Source organism: Hydractinia symbiolongicarpus, chromosome 14, assembly GCF_029227915.1.
Source record: "Hydractinia symbiolongicarpus strain clone_291-10 chromosome 14, HSymV2.1, whole genome shotgun sequence".
In the NCBI taxonomy this organism is placed as follows: Eukaryota; Metazoa; Cnidaria; class Hydrozoa; order Anthoathecata; family Hydractiniidae; genus Hydractinia; species Hydractinia symbiolongicarpus.
Window position 1 is genome coordinate 8,796,712 of NC_079888.1, and position 20,790 is coordinate 8,817,501.

At 34.0% G+C, this 20,790-nt stretch overlaps 3 protein-coding genes across 5 annotated transcripts; 2 read left to right on the forward strand and 1 right to left on the reverse strand.

The window, feature by feature from the left end:
• Window positions 1–13: 13 nt before the first annotated feature.
• On the forward strand, window positions 14–1,539 carry LOC130625306 (carbohydrate sulfotransferase 3-like). Its single transcript, XM_057440362.1, has one exon. It carries the CDS (start codon window positions 157–159, stop codon window positions 1,180–1,182), a length of 1,026 nt encoding a protein of 341 aa, XP_057296345.1. The 5' UTR covers window positions 14–156; the 3' UTR covers window positions 1,183–1,539.
• Window positions 1,540–5,011: 3,472 nt separating this feature from the next.
• Window positions 5,012–8,731, reverse strand: LOC130625303 (dual specificity tyrosine-phosphorylation-regulated kinase 2-like). The gene has a single exon (XM_057440358.1). The coding sequence runs from the start codon at window positions 8,592–8,594 to the stop codon at window positions 6,840–6,842; it is 1,755 nt and encodes a 584-aa protein (XP_057296341.1). The 5' UTR covers window positions 8,595–8,731; the 3' UTR covers window positions 5,012–6,839.
• Window positions 8,732–8,871: 140 nt separating this feature from the next.
• On the forward strand, window positions 8,872–19,154 carry LOC130625312 (ragulator complex protein LAMTOR5 homolog). Of its 3 annotated transcripts, XM_057440371.1 has the most exons (5): window positions 8,872–8,956; window positions 15,589–15,638; window positions 17,079–17,140; window positions 17,637–17,754; window positions 18,889–19,154. In XM_057440371.1, exons 1-5 carry the CDS (start codon window positions 8,951–8,953, stop codon window positions 18,947–18,949), a joined length of 297 nt encoding a protein of 98 aa, XP_057296354.1. In that variant the 5' UTR covers window positions 8,872–8,950; the 3' UTR covers window positions 18,950–19,154. The 3 variants fall into 3 exon arrangements, with proteins under 3 accessions (XP_057296354.1, XP_057296355.1, XP_057296356.1); XM_057440372.1 differs by lacking the exon at window positions 15,589–15,638 and having other exon boundaries at window positions 8,888–8,956; XM_057440373.1 differs by lacking the exons at window positions 8,872–8,956; window positions 15,589–15,638 and adding an exon at window positions 15,708–16,483.
• The last annotated feature ends 1,636 nt before the right edge of the window (window positions 19,155–20,790 follow it).

Sequence of the window (20,790 nt, forward strand, 5' to 3'; positions counted from 1 at the left end):
CTTTTATACAAAAATGAATGTGCATGATCTTTTTTTCTGCTGTTTTCATATTAGAAGTCCGTCCATTTCTTCGATTAAATGCTGTTTTTTTTATTAAAAAGCGATTTTTTTTCGTAATAGGTTAAAATTTTATTCTAAAGAAATTATATTAAACCAATGACCAGGAAGAGTTTGCTAGAGATGTTACTCAAATTTCGTGTCTTGGTTTGTCTATGTTTATTTACTGTTGGTAATATTATTTTACTTGGTCGCTTCCTCTTTCTTAACACAACAGTGCATAGCAACAAAAAAGATCGTCCGGCTTTGTTGATCATTACATCAGGTAGAAGTGGATCCAGTTTTCTTGGAAACCTTTTAAAAAACAACAGAAAGGTGATATATCATTTCGAGCCATTAAACCCAATGTTGTGGGTGCATAATTACAACATATCTACAATACAAATAGCGGAATATTTAGATCAGTTTTTTTCTTGCAACGTTAGCTGGAATAACGACAAGTATCTCAATCATAAATTAGCATATTCCAATCGCATTTGGAGCACGAGATTTTCATCACGAGAAGATCTGAATGTTAATATTACCGTTTTAAACGAAGATTGCAGAAGCGAGGAAAAGCTAGTTGTTGTTAAGGTGTTACAGGATAGATTTCCATTGGGTGCTAAAAAGGTACTTCAATTGCTCAAACATGATAATGTTAAGGTAATCCAACTTGTACGCGATCCTAGAGCAACTCTTTTTTCAATGGCTAGATTAGGATGGAAGGTATCTGAAGATGAAAGTGTAAAAAAATCAATATGTGATTGTATCTTCGATGAGTACAATGCTCTAAAGATTTTTGACAGCTTTAAAGCGTTACGTTACGAGGATCTGTGTGAGAATTTGATACCGAAAATGAAAGAAATTTGTAATTTTGTTGGTTTAAATTACACACAAGCGTATAACGAATATTTAATTCGAGTTGGAAATGTTACAACGATTGGGAATACAGACTATAGCGTTGAAAGAAACATAAAATTGGCAAGTCAGAAATGGAGAGCACAAATTCCGCTAAACTTTTCATACGATGTTGAAGCAGCTTGTGGAAATGTCATGGATAGCTTTGGATACATAAAGCTTGGTAAAAATCGCATGGAAATATTAAATTTAAGTGTTCCAGTGTATAGAAAAGAATGGGAACTGTAACTGAAAGTAGCAATGCAACCCCAAATAGAAGCATTTTTTTTGAACTCGTGAAATATCTATGGTTTCTCACCGACAATTTTTTGTCATTGAACGCGATACCTGCCTACCTATTGTTTTGACGTTGACCAATTTAGGCACTACTGAATAGGAAATTTCAGCCTCTTTCATATAGACCCTTCTTAATAAATGATCACGAGTTATGGCTAATAGGTGTAATGTCCTTATTTGCCTTGTTGAGATGCCAATAAGCTGCTTTAGAGTCTAAAGGTTAACATTTATTTTCGATTTCTTGATTGGTTGAAATGGCTGCACTAGTTAGGATGTTTTTCTTGAATCATCCAATTACAAATGACAAGGTTCTGGTCTTAAAAATTATTACGGTTTACATCTTTGTTGTGTCTTGTGTTGCCATCTCCACCTATAGATACATTGCCTGCAGCTATACTCGCCATATTTACTTTGTCTTTTCACTGCATTTAAGCTGTTGACTTTTGTGACCACGAAATAGAAAATACATATATTTTCACACACTTTGTTCCAAATTTTCCTAAGGCTAACGACTATTTCTCTATATTAATACGCGTCCTGTGTTTAAAATGGTACCCGAATTGATACTTTGTTCCACGAGCTAACGCATATAAACAAAGCCGTAAGTTTAAGGACCAAAATATGTACTAGGACCAAACCTGTGCGTTGTTCTACGAGCTAACGCATATAAACGAAGTCGTTAATCTAAGAACAGGAATGTGTAGCTACAGGACCAGCCTGTGTATTGTTCTACAGGCTAACAAATAAATAAACGACGGGCGTTAGTCTAACGACCGGAGTATATGTTTTAGGAGCAAACCAGTGCATTGTTCCACGGGATAACGACTACAATCCTTGACATAAATTAAATTGGCAAAAAGGTAAAATAACTACAATAATATTTATTTTCCATTCTCTTGACAAAAATTGATGCAAAGGGAAGAATTGACTCAAGAACGCTCTTTTATACAAAATAGTTTCGCCTCAATTTATGGCAAGGATTGTAGTCATACGTATAAAGTGGAATTTTTCGAGATTTTCAAACAATAACCCAAAGTAAGACAACTGTATACCGCGATAATACCAACGTACTATAAAACCCAGTATCGTTCTCAGGGCTATTTCAGCCTATGTAAAACTTGTGGAATAGCCTGAGCATGAGGTCAATATTGAATAATTCTAGCTGCGCTTGGTGGACGCCTGTACTGAACAGCAACATGTAACGACAAAAAAACTAGATAGGTAAAGACTAAAATAAAGAGGTTGATATGTAAGGTTGTCAAGTGGTATCACGTGATATTATTTAATTAACTAATGGTTATATATACCGATAAGCTCTAACCTAATGTATTAAGTCATTAAGTTTAATTTATCCTGCAAAACAATATACCCAAAGTGTACAAAGCTATTGCGCATGCGGAAACTACTGGGCATGTGAACAAAAATATTGCATAATGCTGTTTGTGCAATTCTTAAAACTTCATGTAAACACGACGGAATTTCATTGCGGTTTAAAATCTCATTTCTCGGGTCCTTGTAAAGTAGACGAAGAAAGAAAACACACACAAACAACATTCAAAAACCACAAACAAAGAAAACGTTGAGAATACTAAATACTTCTGAGAATGCATTAATTTTCTTTAAGAATTGAAAAGGAAAAATAAAGTTAATGTTTAAATTATATTTAAAATGGTCTCGATTATTCATCCCATACTTCCACTGACAATATATGACCAGCCAAAATATGTCTCATCTTCGTTATAACCATTTCTTGGAAAATCTGTTACCTGCGTAGCTAACTGAATATATAAAGAAGGTTTAAGACGTATTATAAACCATGAACGTCCCCACTATGTTCTTTTCACCGAGTGGTCCGCGCAGAGCTGCAACTTCTGGACGTTCGCATCAGTTAATTACAAAGTAGGTGTTAGGCCACTCAATGGAATTTAGTAACTTTGACTAAAAGGTGGTTTTAGTTCGCACCGGTTCTTTATATTATATTTTTCAATTTCCGAAATGGTTGTTCTTCAATAGGCCCGCGTATCTAAAACCCAGTTAGGGCAAGGGGTCCAGGTCTCTGAGTACTTTTTACACGAGTCTACTGTTCACTTTTCCTTGTGTATGCATCGTATCCATCAGCACCGCTGTCTACACACACACTAGCTATATGGTCAGCCTAGTCCCCCCCTAGGGCGCAGTGATAATACCCTTTCAGCAATCATTATCGTGTTCTTACAGGTGCAATTCACCTACCAATACACTCACCACCAACCTTGTTTCTTAGGTCTCCTCTTAATCCACACAACATTACTTCTTTACATACGTTACTCTGAATCCTGTACCGGAGAGTTGGGGTAATCTAAAAACAATTTTTTTGAAGTCTTAACAGTGTCAAATAAAACTTCTTTATCGACCTACCGTCAGAGGTTTTAATACTCAACAAGGATTAAGCAAATGCAAACCACAACAAAAAGTCACGAGCCGTGGTTAATGTTTTTTTGCTTTCTCGGATAAGAGAGAAAGATTGCGCTGACAACCAACGAAAATCGTCATGACATCTACTAATCTTTCGAAACTATCATTTTTAATATAATGTCTCCAGTTAAGGTTAGCACTGACGAGACTGTTCAAACGGACTGTGACTGTGTTATAAAGATGCTATCAAAATGTGTATGCTCTGCCAAAGCGGCTGGTGATTTCATGAAAAAGACGATTGCGTCAATAAGTTTCCCTCTGATTGCATATCGATAGAGTTATTTGTGCGAAATGTTAATTTCATTTTTCTTTGAAAAAAAAGTGCGTCCAGGGTTTAAAACTAAAAACTCTCGGGCGGCGATTAAAAGTTTTTCTTACGGTTTGCGGATACCACACAAGCTTAACATACCTAGTATGTTAACTAATCACGGTTTTTATTTTTGCAAGAAACATCTTGTAGATAAAATGTGGCTTAACTCTATCAAAAAACAAAGCAACAACTAAGCGACAGTTGAGCCTGTGAATTATAAACTAAAGAAACATTAACCCCTCACCCAATATTCGGTGTTGTTTATATAAAAGCGCGTACTGGGAACCAATGTATCATACCACGTGGTTAGTTGTCATAGAAACAACATAAATAAAACGCACATCAATTTAAAAATGACATTTCAATAAAGAGAACAGTTTAAAAGGAATATCACTCAGCTGACTAATAACGCAGCAATTAAAATAAGCATTACGTAATTGAGTTTCAGACATTTTTAATAAAATCAAACGATAAAGACTTAAATGATTAGTCATCTTATTATTTGAATGTGTGATGTGTGTTTTTGTGTACCGAACATCGAAAAAACATTAACATTTTCTTGCGTCATCTTTCTACGCAAGCAATGCCACATTTTGATAACGCGACAAATTCATTAACGGGTGAAACACCCCTGTGAATTAGTGTAAACGGCATCCTCACCTCTTCAGGGTTTTTCTCTGCTATCCGAACGATCCCGGGATTAGGATATGCGTGCAACCTCATTTCTAAGGCGCTTTGAAATTTTTTAATTAATTTGATAGTGAAACCGCTCGATAACAATGGCCTGCGGTGTTCTAATTTTGCGGCTGCGAGAACGTTTTTATTAGTTGATGCCAAAAAAAACTATTCATTGTTTCAATAAGTTGCGAAACGTAGGTCTCTGAATAAGATCTACCTGTATGTCCATAGACATGAAAGGTTTCCTTTTACCGAAAATAGTCTATATGGATTCACACGTGCAATTAGCTACCGTGACAAACATTCAACAAGGGCGACGAGCTGTAGAAAAAATAAAACTTGTGTAATTTCGTACAAAAGTACATTATCGCCTTTGTTACGTTTTTTGCTGTACAATATTAACACATATATACATAAGCCTATAAATTCTACACACCAGATAATCTTTGCAATAATAAAATACGTTTTGTACAGTTTAAAAGTAATATTCTTCACAGCGTAGTGCGTATACAGTTTAAGATTTTATTCAAGGCGTTGAATACTGCCAGAAATATGTCAATATATAGAGGCAAAATTGGGAGATTATAAATTCATCAGCCTTGAATAAAATCTTTTTTTCGAACTTTTTACACATCAAGTGGTCAAACGTAGTGAAAAAATCGTGATGATAAAATGCGTTAAAATTGGTTAAAATAAGGAAAAAAAGATCAAGCTTTTTGTGATTTAAAAATTGTCAGAATAGAAGAGGGTAGAATCGTTATTGATTTTTTGACACCAACAGGTTAAAATCCTAAAGGCAATATCAATATTCTTATGTCTTCATAACACACAAAAAGACATCAAAAGATTGTCGGTGTAAACACTCTTGCACAATACACAGTTGCTATGTACAGACTTTACAAAGGATAGACTTTTATGTACAAAACTATCAAAGGAAAGGCTTTACAGTTCAGAAAACACGACAGTTTTTTTTATATTTTGAAAGTCAAATAGACACTATGGCAACGAACATAAACAAAGCGTTGAGCAAATCAATTGGACGAAAGTACCTTTAAAAGATAATTCTAGACAATTTCTTAAATTACGACAGTGTGTTTTTCATTTTCCTAGCTTCAGTTTTAAAACACCTTCACCTGAAATAAATACAAGATGGCGGAAAGCTACATAGCAACTGAATATTAGCCGGCAGATGTTTCTTTTATCCTTTCTACACTATACACAATATCCATTCACTTCTGTATATATATATACAATATAGATATTCCTATGTTAGAAAGTTAATTTTGTGAATCAAGATATAAAAAGATTTATTTTTAAGGCTTCTTATGCTAAAGTTAAAACACCTAAAATGCCCCATTTTTTATAGATTTCAGATATTCCTCTGAAGTTGAAAACAGAACAGATAACTATGAATAAAACGGTGGTTAAATAAACTATTAGGATAATTTTGTTAGAAGCAAACTTGAACCAGAAGAGAGCAAGCTATAAAATTATCATTAAAAATTCATAAACTTGAGGTTGGAGTCTCAGTAAATATATTTTCAATAAATGCCTGATTTCATCCCTATACGTGCGAGGTCATGTTAAAAAAATGTTAGTGTTACACAAAATCAAGTTTAATTTAATCGATTTATAGAAATAAAAAGCATTGAACATAAAATGGTAACAAGATTGTTTTCATTAAATTTTCATGTATATTCAAAGGTATGTAGTAACAGCACTGCATACTCAATCCAGTTGTTATCAATAAAAACTCTATTCACTTATTATAAAATTCAGGCATTTATTCAAAATCTTTTATATAATTGAAATGCGCAACAAAACCTTCAACCTTCTACAGGAAAATTCACCCCAGTGTGTAATATAATTTGTCATTAGAATATATTGCTCATAATAATCAAAACAATTACCTCAATGAAATCAATAATTGCCTCGGTCTCAAAAGTATGCTAATGACTCATTATGCTTTTGTCCTCTTAAACCCACTGATGGCAACATACTGACTATTAAAAAAGAGTGAAGCTTTCATTTGTTAAAAATTGAAGTTTAAAATTATAAAATCCTGCATAAAGAACATAATAAATAAATATAAAAGATCAAAATGTATACCGCATTTTATCGTGATTTCACACATAAAAATAAATCTGCTAAAATTTAAAAGCTAAAATTATCTTCCCACAATTTTTGGTAATACAGTACGTGGGTTTAAGTCAGTGCTTTGTTCTGACATTGTAACATTCTCAGAGGTCCTCCTTCTGTGTTTCGATGAAGGGGGCTGAGTAGGTGGAAGTTTGTTAACTGTTATGGTGGCAGAGTGTTGTCTGTTGTGTTTATTTTTGTCACTTATATGCTGGTGATTCGTCAATGCATTAGCATCAGCTGGTGCACGCGGTAATCTTCGACGTAACCAGGGATGTCTAAGTGCCTGAGAAGGAATCATTCTTTGACTAGGATCCCACTCAAGGCATTTCTTCAAAAAGTCTATAAATAATGGATCATCACATCCTTTTAACGCAGTTACAAAGTCCTTTGAAGAAGGTGGACCTCTACTTTTTCCATGTCTTGAACGACCACCAGTCAAAACAGTACTCCCATCTGGTAAAGATGTTACTGTACAATATCGCGGGTAGCCCTTTGAACTGATGAAATTTTTGGCTCGTTTCGATCCTTCAAGTAGCCTTTCCGGTGGCATACCAAGGAGTTCTATAACACAAGCTAACTGATCCCCTTCATCTTCTCCAGGAAACAGTGGATAACCAGTTAGTAACTCTGACAATATACAACCAAAACTCCACATATCAATTGGCATACCATAACGAGCTCCCAGCACAACTTCCGGTGCTCTATAAAATCTAGACTGAATGTAGGTATAGATTCTCTGATGTTCATAACAACTTGAACCAAAGTCTATAACTTTAATTCCACTACGTCCTTGTTGTTTCAGCAAAACATTCTCTGGCTTTAAATCGCAATGAATAATTCGATTTCTGTGAAGAGCTTCAAGGCATTGTAACATAGAATGTGCAAACTTCCTTACTAATTGTAAAGAAAAACCTTGGAATTTGTTCTTTTTAATAAGTTCGTAAAGGTTGATACTGAGTAACTCAAATGTAATGCACATGTGATTACGAAATTGAAAGTGTTCTAACATGTGAATGATATTGTATGTGTTATCTTTGTCTTGCTTTCTTAAATGCTCTAAAATACGAACTTCTTCAGCAGCTTGACGATGAAATCTTTTCTCATTACGGATAATTTTTAATGCTACATGCACTTGATTTTTGTGGTCAAAAGCTTTTATAACAGATCCAAAGCTTCCTTTACCAATCACTTTTAATATTTCATACCTGTACTGGATATGATCATGTGGCACTAAAATGTATGAACCTTGATCATCATCATAGCCATTATTATTTGTTCCACCAACAACTCCCTGACGTTTCTTTGCACTTTGTCCAACAAAGTAAACTTGTGGAAAATTAAATACCTCGTGGTGTTCAAATGTTGTAAGTTTATGCATATACAATTTCATGGATTGCTCTGGGGTCATAGACTGTCCTTTACTTTTAGAGGATTCTGCTGATGTGGTAGATCTTCTGTCTGGGCTGCTTGCCGATCTTGAGTGGTTGTTGTTGTTGTTCGAAACTGTTGGAAGTGGACGTTTATCCGTCTTACCTTTGTTGTGATGACTTCCATCTTCTTCGTAGAGTTGTTGAACTTGAATAGATCCTAAATGTGGCAAATGTCCTACATTTTCTTGATTAAGTTTATTTATCGAATTTTTGTTTGACGCCTTTAATGGAGGCAAAACTTCTCCATGAAGTCCCCTCATGTTTGTAGTATCAATGTGATGAGCAGATGTACCAGTCATCGAAGGATCATTTGACATAAGAAACAAATTAGAACGAGTAACTGTTAACATAATATAAGAAAAAGATTAATCTTCATGTTCTACTCGTAACAGACATGGCTGGTGTTTACGGTACATAGAAACTTGATTTATTTTCCACAACAAACAGCCTTTCTTTCTACTTTAACGACAACGAATTACCGCGCAGGCTTCTTTTGAGCATTTGTTGGAACTGTGGTTACTTAGATACGCGAGCCAATGAAATTGCTAGATTTGAGACCTGAACAATAAACCTAATTATTCCTTAACAACAAAACAATTGTCAATGACGCATTTGCTAAGAACAATCGAGGTTTGCATAAATTAAAACAGTGCACCTGTCGAAAGGGAGATCGAAGTAAGATGGCGCGCAAGAAGCGAAGTCTCACATGACTGTGAGTTTTTTATGTCATTAAGTGGTTTAACCCAATATCCGTGTTATTTTATCCTATTTTCGAATCTTCTTTTGCTTATGATTAAAGCTTTGTGTAAAGGAATGAGAGTGTCTAGCTAGTTAGATAGATAGCAGTTTAGATAGACCCTGAAAAATCTGGGAACCCTAAAATTTGTAATGACCAGTTTACGAAAACTATAGATGAATTCCGTTGTTTACATTATCAGCTTGCGTGGCAGGAAAAAAAATAGGGGCGCTAGGTGAAGTAAAGTAATTATCAGTCCATTTTTTCACACAAAAGCTTTCTTAGGACTTTTAATGAATTCAAATAAATCAAAAGTCAGTAACCTTAATTGAAGAAGAAGAAGAAGAAGAAGTATTTATGTACAGTAATAGCATACATAAGGTAAAAGTCAAATAAATATTAAATTTACAAAGAAAATTAGGCTTTCACTGTAAGGAGACCAGCATTATTAGCCTACGGCTATGACAAGATGCTGGCCACCCTTAGGGCCCTCAAAAAAATTTTTTGGGCCCCGTTAGCGGGATATCGCCGCTAAGGAGGGGAGGGGGTGTAAAGCTTGAAAAAGAAATCCGCTAAGGATTGAGAAATTTTAAAAATTTGTTCGTGGCCTGAACATTCTTCGTCGTTCGCGAGCATAATTCCTCTTTTCATCAATTCCGATAACTTTTATCTACAAAACACGCCCCTGAGCCTTCCAAAAATTTTTCCGAATGTGTGTATTTCACAGACGGAAATCCGCTAAAAGAGGGGGGGAGGGGGTCTGAATCTTAGCGGCGATATCCGGCTAACAGGGTCCGAAAAATTTTTTCGAAGGCCCCTTAATATACAAAAACAAAACAGCAAAACAAACAAACAAAAACATATGCAAAATGCAGTAACATATTAAAAGAAAAACAAATGATGACAAAGTCATCAGTGCAATGAGAAAAAGAACTTGATCAGAGAAGAAGTTAGTTTAGGAGAGGTGAAAGAGACTAGTTGAGTTGAAGGAAAGGCGTTTTGTACAAAATTCCATAAATAAATGGACTGACTTCGAATAGAGTTCAAGCCAAAGGATTTAGATAACACAATGGGCGGATTTATCAAACCAGGAATAGATCCACGCATTGATCTGAGATTATCAGTTAAGATCAGAATCTAAGAGAATACCAAGGTACTTAATGCAGTTACTGGGGAAGAGTTTCTTGCCGTTGATGAATAATTTGAAGTTATAGTTTGTTGGTTCAAGCTTGTGCTTAAACAGGATATATTCAGTTTTACTTGCATTTAGAGAGATTTTGTTGGCGTTGAGCCATTGGGAAAGATATTTTAGATCCATGTTGGTTCTTTTAGAAAGAGATTTTAAAGACTTATCAAAACATATTAGGTTGGTATCATCAGCAAAGTGATGAACCATTGAAAATTTTATGGCACAATTTAAATCATTTATATAAATAACAAAGAGAAGAGGGCCTAAAACAGATCCTTGTGGTACACCATGTCTAACAAGTTTGTACTCAGATTCAGTTCCATTAATTGATACAGATTGTTGTCTGCTAGATAAATAAGAACGAAACAGATTAAGAGGAGTTCCTCTGATACCATAGTACCAAGTTTTTTCAGGGGAATTTCGTGACCAACAGTGTCAAAGGCCTTCTGGAGATAAACAAAAAACACCACAAACAAACTGGCTATTATCAAGGGCATCCATTATATGTTGGCATATATTTTGAAGAGCTTGTGCAGTGGAGTGTTTTTGTCTGAATCCAAATTGTTAAAAAGTACAAAATTCAGTGTTGTGATAAAACTGATATACACGTTTGTAGATCAGTTTTTCAAAGATTTTGTCAATATTAGATAGTAGAGAGATTGGTCTATAATTTGTACAATCAAGTTTGGACCCTTTTTTAAAAACAGGAATAACTTTGGCAATTTTTAAATTGGATGGAAATACACCCGAAGAGAAAGAGAGATTAATCAGGAGTGATAGAGGTTTCGCAAATTCAGATTTCAGAAGAGAGAGCACTGAACTAGGAATACTGAAAGGACCTGATGCTTTTTTGCTGTTTAATGATGCAATGCAGGAGGTTAATTCATCAGTGTCCGTTGGAGAAAGAAAAATAGATGCAGGATTTCTGTTATGAAGGAACTGGGAAAAGTGTTTTGAAGAAAAAGGAATCTTGTATCGAATAGTATCAGCAATAGAAGAAAAATAATCATTGAAATCATTTGATATTACAGAAGGATCAGTCACATTAGCATTGTTAAGGTTTAAACAGTTAGGAAAGCATGGCTTGGGTTGTTTAGTAGATATAATAGAATTGATGCCTTTCCATACCTTATGAATATTTACAAGGTTATTGTTGAAATAGGAAGCATAAAACATTTTTTTACTCCACCTACACAAGGATACAATTAAGTTATGATACTGCTTATATTGATCATTAAGAGCAGATTTAATCAAAGGATCCTTACCTTTTATAAGGGATTTATAAAGGCGATCATGTTGCTGAATAGACTTAGTGATACCTTTAGTGATCCTAGGATTGGAATCATGCTTTTTTTGATGCCTTGTCAATAACCTTGCGGGCACATGCTGATCCAGAAGGCCATCCACCCCGTTGATGAATTTATCAAAGGAGAGATTTACAGATTCAATTTCAAGGGCCTATTAATAATTTCGAGGATAAAATTTTCATGATCAAATTTTTTCCAATCTCTGACCATGGCATTATTCTCAGGTGGGCAGATTACAGCTTTCTTTTGGAAGACTAAAAACAGAGGCAAGTGGTCAGAGATTGCAGTACAAATATTACCAGACATGATGTCAAAGTTAGATGTATTAGAGAATATGTTATCTATAAGGGTGCTGGAGGAATTAGTTATTCTAGTAGGAAGAGTTTTATGAGGAAGCAAGGAGAAGGAGGATGTTGTATCTAAGAAATTTTCAACAGATTTATCAAGGTTACAATTTAATAAGTTGATGTTAAAATCCCCTAAAAGAATCAACATTTTCCTTTCTTTGGATACAGTTTCTAATAAAGGGGACAAATACAGTGTATTGAATTCATCCACTGACACCATAGTTTTTTTAACAAAATTTTATGATCAACAGTGTCAAAAGCTTTTTTAAGGTCAAGGAGAACAGCACAAACAAAGTTATGTTGGTCGAGCTCAGTAAGAATAAAATCAGAGACAGACTGCAGTTTCTGTGGAAAAGAGTTTTCGAAATCCGGACCGTCTGTCATTCAGGAAGTTATGCTCACAAATAAAATGAGACATTTGCTCATGCACTAACTTTTTTTAAAAATTTTCATGAGAATTACCAAAATAGAGATAGGCCGATAATTAGTAGGATCTGTTTTATTGGCACTTTTAAAAATAGGCGAGACCCTTTTAGTCTTCCAACATTTAGGTACATAACCAGTAAATAAAGATTTGTTAAAAAGACTTGATAAATAAAAGATAATTTGGTTCTCATTGTGGAGTCAATGGAAGAATTAGTTAAAAAGTTTAAACAGTGGAAGAAAAGACCAGAAAAGAATGGATTAAGAGTAAGTGCAGTAAAGTCAAAAATCATGATGACAGTAGTAGCATTGAAGCCAAGTGTGACATTGTAGTTGGAAAGCGGCCTTATGGAGTTTGTAGAAAAGTGGTTGTTAGTAACTCAATTTTTTGTCAAACTTGTAAGCATTGGGTACAAGTGCAGTGGTATTGGAGGAAGCTAGATAGGTAAATGTGCATATTTTAGCTAGCCTCACAAATATCAAGAGATATACCCTGTCTATTATTCCAAGGGGGGCCATGGCTTCAATGAGCAGTCCTAGAATATTTAATGCTCATTTTGAGTTATGCAGAACCAATTAGAGTCAGCACTTAGCCAGAAAACTCCCTGCAACATCCAACGGCCCACACAGTGTGGCATCTTCCTAATTTCCTTCAAATGGCTTTGGTTGAACCGGGGCTATGATCACATTTACCCGCCCGTATTGAGTCACGGCCAATGGGAATCGAACCCTGGTCTCACACACAAAGTGCGAGAGTTATAACCACTAAGCTGCGGCGCCTTTAGCTGACATTCAGTTTGTATGCGAGCATTGCAAAGGAAAGATTTTAGAGAATTTTGTTATTTAGGTGATATGTTGGGTAGTTAAGTGGCGTTGAAAGAAGTGGTATTAAGGTATAGCTATGTAGTTGGATCGACGCCAGTATTCTGATTTAGAAGTCGTCGATCGACGTGGAAGTTTTGTCATACGACTTTAAGAAGTCGTCAAATCATTCTAGAAGTTTTGTCATGCGAATCACCTTGATTCTGGGATTGAAGTCAAAAGTTTTTGAGTGGTATACTTCGATTGTCAAACAACTGGACTAGTCATGGAATCGGTCTGCTGTTGACTTATTGGTGGCATTATCTATGACGATGTGGAGTATTTTGTGTGTTTTTGTAAAAAAAAGAAATGAATAACTTCGATAAGGCTTTACCTCTTAAAGACAACATTAGAATATATACCTCTGTTCAACAATTGAAGATATTTTGCAAAGGTTAGAAAGAGGTGTTGGTAGTTTTCAGGATAGTGATAATTTTGATGATGATTTTGTTCTCCTTAATTAGACTGTTTGGCAGAGAAATTAGTACACAATTTTAAGCGAAATAGTTTCAAACACACGTGGCAAATATTTCAACAAACCAAAAACCAAAAATATAGTGACTGGAAAAACACTTAGATGTGATTAATTGAACAACTGTGTTCTGTGCTAACTCCGGAATGACGACTCGACAAATCCAATAGCAATGACTTTGTTAAATCGTACAACAAAGCTTCTAGGTTGATTCTAGGTTAATTCCTTTGCCTCCTAGTGGAGTGAGAGTAGAAAGAGTAGAGTAGAAAGTCGTTAGCATGGAAAACGGATGTTAAACCAAGAATTAATATATAGTATGTGCTCCACCAATTCAAGTTTTGTCAACAAACACCTTTTCATTGTCAAAATCAATTTATAGATGAGTTGCAGCATGACATACTGTTTTGATTTTGCATGGAAGAAATGGACATGCGCACCCATATGCACAAGCAAAAATCTATATTTACCTTAGAGTTCTTACAATCATAAATCTTTATTTCCAAGCTTGAAGGGATAGAACATCAAATAATTAAATATGTTTGGATCCACAAATATTAGCCACACACGACCTTTTTCATTAATTCAATCATCCATGATTAGAATTTTACCTTGATCTAAAATTGATTTTCTAGTAAATTTAGTTCAACTTCAGCAGCACAACACTTGTTGACATCTGTTTTTAACAGCAGAAAAAAACGAGCAAGTTCTTCTTCCTCCCTTTAACTTTTAATCCTGCGGTCCCGAATTAATATGAGATATCTGATCAAAATTAAGTTTACAGCAATTATGTAGGATAGTAAAAACAGTGATGTTATATATTACTTTGTTTTCTCAAGTTAGAATGATCTATACTAATTTTTCTCACCAAGCCTCTAATTGCTAGTGCGGTCTGGTTGTATCGAATTGGTGTATTGTGTGAAACAATACAACTGGTTTGTGGTTTTAAGTCGTGTGTTTTCACTGTTTTCTCTACTGAGTCCTTCCTGTGCTTCCCTCACAAAACCAAGATTTTATTTTGATTTTATTTTTATATATTTTTTAATCCTTGTATAATTTGAATTTATTTGTTTGATTATTATTATATTGCTAACCGTCTGAATTTTGCAAGCAGGCAATACGGGTTTCTAGGCCTTCTGATTGGCTAAGCGCTTTTGACGACAGGCTTTTATTTTGCGGTATTGCCTGTCGTGAAGAAAAATGGTAGCTTAAAACAGGCACGAAAAACAAGTTTCAAGAGGCATTCGAAATGATTATTATCAAGTCCTACAATACATTTATCAAAAAAAACATTTTCATAGCATAGAAACAAAAACAATGTCAAGTTTAGCTGTTAAAATAACCAAATTCAGCAACATTCTGTCTGGATGCTTCTTCAACATACTCATTGACTAGCTAGCTGCTACATTGTCGATAAAAAACAATGTTTTAATATTTTGCGGTACAGCCCAGGGTAATCGGTTATTATTGTATTAATGTACCTACAATTGTGTGAAACTTGAAATACTGATCAAAAAAATGTATAGCATTGTGTCCTTTTGTGGATGATTACAATTATATTGAGGTTTAAAGGTTATTTCATGACATCATCACCCCGTCTCATCCACTTTGGTAATGTCTTAGACAGAGAGACAGAAGTAGCCTTTTACTATGCTAGATCTATAAATTAGTTCCTTAAAATCTGTAGAGTTAATAGCTAATTTGTCTAATGTTGGACTTCTTTTTTTACCTGTCAGAATGTGCATGTATATGAAAGTTTGTTCAGCGTTTGTTTAAAACACAGTTAAGATCAAATTAAAAGCAGGTATATTATTATGCCCCTTCCAACTCATGCAAGCATGGACGACAGACCTTAAGCCCTGAATGATGATGCACAATTTTATAGCTGATCTATTGTTAAATTTTAAGTAAGAAGGAAAAGATAATTCTAATCTGAAATGTTATGAATGTCCAAGTGCAAGATTTACAAACCTGCATAAATTTTTGTTTTTTAATTATATTTTTACATATAGAGTAATTCAAAAAAAATGGAAAAAAGTTTAAATACTGAATTGGACAATATGTAAGTTAATGTTTTTTATTTTTTATTGATAGTAATATATGTCTGGAAAAATCCTCAAGAATTCACCTGTTAAAATTATCCATAGAAATTAAAACGCAGATACTTGCAGCTCTCATGTTTGTCTTACAGACAGATAGCGAGCATTATAATATACATAACAACTTCACACTACAAATTCTACATCACACCAGTTAATTGTCTTGTGAAAGTCATTCTGACATTTTGTTTTAGTCATTTGTTCAAAGAGTTATTTAAAAAGCTTTCATCTATCTGCATTCAAATTATGTTAATGACAGTAACCAAAAAAGATATTTAAGCATCAACCACTTTTTATGCACCATTTTTCATGTGTGACATGCATTGATGCTTTTTCTAGACAATTTAACTTTTTTTGATTTGGTCATATTTTTCTATCTAAAACACACATTTATACAGAATATATGTTTTGAACTTGTATCGCCAAGCCACAAAACACCTTGCTATGCTTCTTATCATAGTATGAACTCAAAGTGCAAGCGTTAGGTGCAACCTGTTCATATTACATTATTATATTTGATTTTGTACTGTTGTGCACTATAAATGGTATAATTTCAAATGAAAACAAGTGCTTGCTGCACAATATAACAAATACCGCAAACATCCATTAACCAAAAAAAAGTTTTTTACAACTAAGGTTAAAGGTTAACCTCAAAGTGATTGAGTAATTTATTATTCTTTCTTCATGTAAAAATTTGGTTTATTTGGTTTATAACTATTAACCTTTGGAATGGGGATGTGTTATTGGTAATGTAACTGTTAATTTTATCGCTTAACATCAGAAGTCTATGTTGGGTTAAAACTACTGGGTAAGGTCCAAGGTTTTTATTTTCTCAACCTGAGATTTTCCTGCAATGTTTCGTAATAATAGTTTATCTTAAATTTCCCACAGGTAACGTTTCTTTGGTGCTAACCTGTAAGTAGATGAGCATCAATCACACCATCAGCAATGCAATTTCTGCTGATAATGCTAAACATCACAAAAATGTTCTCTTGCTGCTTAACTAAGCCAGCCTGTCTCAGATACATTTTCCCTTTAAATCGGGTTGCACCAGTTTTCCCAGTTGAATTAACTTTGATCAGCCTTGTACATCAAACTTTACCAAACGCAGGCCAATGGCGTGCGTTTTACTTTTGTTCATACTAAAACTTGCGAGAAGGCTGCTCAGTTTCTACTTCAACCATGTTCAAGGACGTACTGAGGCAAATCAAAGTCAATGCCATCACCTCTGTTGCCATGGCTTCAGCCTCATTTTGTAAAATTCCTGTTTAAAATGGAGAAAAAAATGCTTTAAATAGTATCATTTAATAAAAAAACACTGTATCAGGTTTTTAAAGCTAACTTACCAAACAAATCTTAGCAGCAGCAGCCTGGTATCATTCTTGTTTTTGTTTTTATTTTAGTATGAAAGAGACTTCAGTATCTGGTGTGATTTGTGCTGATCTGCATGGACTACCACTGGCAGGTATACATTTCCTTTACTAAGTTAACAATATGCAGCAGAACTATCTCGCTATTAGTTGAAAATTAGGCACTTTCAATTTTTAGAATAATTTTGGCAATACAATCAGTACAATCAGCATTTCGGTGACAAAAAGTCAATATTTTGATGTCACTATTATTATGTCGGAGAAGGAAGCAGTTTTTAACCTTTTGGACCATCGTGGCCTAAAACGACAGGTCACACAAAATCCAACACATTGATGTTACCTTTATATTCAGCTTGCTCGCTTTTTTTGTTAACTGCCAAATTTTGTTGCTAACGTAGCCAATTTTTGCCTAAAAAGGCATTTAAGTGTAATACAGTACTAAAGTAATCACAGGTAATGCATAATTCATGATCATGTATATTCATGTATATTCATAGCAGTGTTGTCATTGTTCTAATGGAAACAATTTTTATCTTAGCTATAACCATGTTTTTGTGTTTAATTTAATCCTACGCAAATCTTTCTTTTCAGCTAAAGGTATAGCTGATACATCCACTGCAGGTGCAATCTCTTCAATTGCACTACAAGCGTCAAAACTATTTCCAAACTTAAACGAAACACCTGTTATCAGTATAGAGGGAGAATCAAGGTAAATGATGTTTTGGCTTTAATCTAATGCTTTGTTTTGCATTGAAGGGAATCTCCAGTAAAGAATTGATGTATCAAACCGATACCATGACCTCGGTTAATCACACTTTACCTAGCAAGGATCCATATAGTTCTCTTTCTGTAAAAGAAACTTGCCTAAATACAAGTCTCCTAATTGACATGGTTTTTTATAATCCTATACCTTTGATGTTTTGACTTTAAGATCAGCGAATGAGAGGCTAGAATTATGCTATTATGCACCGGAATGGTTTTCAAAACAAAAGGACGAAACCTGTTTAATTTTTTTTTTCATTTTAAAAGCCACGCTTTTTTAGAACGTAAAAACTCAATTCTCCTAAATTGTTAAAAGTTCTCGCACCCATTGTTCTCTAAGCCTCTGAAATTTCATAGTTCAAAGTTGATACAAAGTTGCAAATTTTTATATAAACAAATGATTGTTTACACTTCTTCCGAAACATTATCCAGTTACGTCCAAAAATTGTTTAGTTATTGTGTACCTGGTTAAGTTTATTAGACACATTATTTATTTTCAAAGTATTTTATATTTATTTTTAAAATATTTTAATTTTACTATTATTTATCAACTTATTCGCCGAAACAAATTGTTTAGAAATTGTTTAAAATTTTGGGGAGGTTGTATAAATTTCAAAAAAAAGAGTGTATGCTCTTTTGACGAGCAGATTCATTTTTTCATTTAAAGCCTGAATTGTTAAGGCTTAACTTTTGGGTGTCGGCCTGAAATTGCTTGGCGTGTTATTTTACCAGATTCCACTTGAGTTTAGCTTTATACTTATCTTTGCTTAGCACTTACCTAATTTTTGACCCAAATCTCACCCCTAGTTGCTTTTAAGTAAACGTGTATATTCATTCTCGCGCATACTCTTTTCACCCGTAAAATCATACTAATTTTTGGATACTGAGATAACTATGGGCAAAATTTACTACAAATTTATTTTGCTTTTAAAACTTAAGATAAGGTACTAACTTAGGTCCAATACCAAGTTTCCCATAAACCCCTATTATCTCCATCCTGTCTGTTACGGAAACACGAGCCATAAACATATATTACTACTGGCTTGGTCAACTAATTCATATTTACCCGTGTTTTTTTTAGTGATCTGTTGATACGGCAGGAAGACAAGATAGTTTTAGGAATATACAAAAGCAGAGTTTGATCCTTTTATTCATAAAATTTCATTTCTAAATATATAATTTTTCTTTTCTATTTTCTACCAATTATATGAATATAAGTAAAAGAAAAGTAAGTTCTGTACCACATCACTTTGTTTATTAAAGTCACGTGTTTGTAACTATTCAATCCAATTTTTGTATTTTTAATTTATTCTTAGAGTTACATATAATAAATAAAGGTATCATGTGGTTGTGTCGTCTCTGTTTTAGTCTTTTTGATGTGGCCTGACCCTCGTCGCATTTTTTTAATAATTTAATACCTAAAAAAAGTATTTATCGTTTTTTTATTTTACACATTTGGTTTCTTTGGGTAAAAAAACACTTTAGAGCATTTTAGGCTTCGCTTTACTTTAAGAAATTGTTGATAAATAAAAAAAATGGATTCATTGAGCTTTGTGTGCATTATACCTATGTGTGCATTATACCTATATAACACGGACCTACATAATGTTTCCCCTGGTTGTAGGACACTAACCGATCTTAGACGCGGGAATTCCCAATCGTAAGATCAGCTGATTGGGTTTCTCCACATGGTAAATACTGACCTGGAAAAACCTGGAAAAATTAATTCCTTCTAAAGAGTTGCTGGAATATAATAAAAATAAAAATGTCCTGAAATTCAGTTTTCATATTTCTGTATTTACCTGCTTCTGAAAGTTCGCAGGAACAAGAGTCATATTTTAGCTTTACGAAAATTTGCCAGCCCTTTCATTTGATCAACCAACCTGATTATTGCACACAGCCTTAAAAGAACTTGTTTAAATGTTAACTTGTCTGAAGGCTGCTCTTCTACGAATTACTGTCAGTAAAAAGCGGCTCTGTTAAATAACAATGAAGAATTCGGAAATTACGCGAAATTATCTTTTTTTATTAATTTCACAAAAAAAAACTTCTTTTCGCAAGAAGCTTTTCCCGAAATCGTCAACCGCGTCCTCAAGACTTGTTAGGCTTTTTATATTTGAAAGGCCTGACGGCAGTCTAAATATAAAAAAGCGTAGAAAGTCCTGGGGACGGGTTTACGAAATCTCGAATTTTGACTTGAACTTTGATTTGAACGTGTTGAAATTATTAAAAAAAAAATCTGATTCCCGCCCCCACCATGCAGTTCGGAATCTAAAAAATTGCCTGAGGTATTAATTACCTTCCTAAAGGTAGCAATATAGCATTTTTTAACAAATACAGCTCCTTGTGTTGTCTCTGTTCCCTCGTCGAAACAAACTTTTTGATTTACTGATATTTAATATATTTTACAGATCGTAGCTTATTTTACCGCCAAAAAGAATACTGAAGGAAAATTTTCCTATTTTAGAAAAAAAGGTATCAAATTCATCATAAAAAAATTAATTATCCATAAACAGGTTATCTAGACGTCTACGTGGTTCTAATGTGTGTATATTTTCTTGCATATTGACTTTTAAGTGGTCCGCTTATAACACCCCATTCTTTGGAAATAGCAGGGAATGAGCTTATTGAACCGTTTCGTAGCCCCTAAGGCTCGAATACCGACTGAATTTTGTTGCGTGTTTATTGTTCTCACTTACAATGCGTAAAAAAACAGTTCTATGTCCACATTAAGACATTTGTACATGGTCCTAAAATGGCTAAATAGACTATGAAAACGTTTAAAAATGTAATATTATTTTCTGACATTTCCTTATTAACAGTTTCACAAAACATCTTTAACTTGAAAGATTCAATACAAACACTACATTTTTTCTACTGATTCTTTGGATATTTTGTTGTTTTATATACATGATTCTGTACGATATGTCGTATGTACCAAAAATTGCATTGCTTATGTATCTATCTTTGGGCTTCAACAGCA

What these genes read in the sequence shown, in the direction of transcription:
- LOC130625312 (XM_057440371.1), top strand. An exon ending in AATACTGAATTGGACAATAT is followed by an intron (nt 15,639 to 17,078) that starts GTAAGTTAATGT and finishes TTTTTATTTTAG; the next exon opens with TATGAAAGAGACTTCAGTAT. An exon ending in AGTATAGAGGGAGAATCAAG is followed by an intron (nt 17,755 to 18,888) that starts GTAAATGATGTT and finishes TGTTTTTTTTAG; the next exon opens with TGATCTGTTGATACGGCAGG.
- LOC130625303 (XM_057440358.1), bottom strand. Translation starts at nt 8,594, where the DNA reads ATGTTAACAGTTACTCGTTCTAATTTGTTTCTTATGTCAAATGATCCT.
- LOC130625306 (XM_057440362.1), top strand. Translation starts at nt 157, where the DNA reads ATGACCAGGAAGAGTTTGCTAGAGATGTTACTCAAATTTCGTGTCTTG.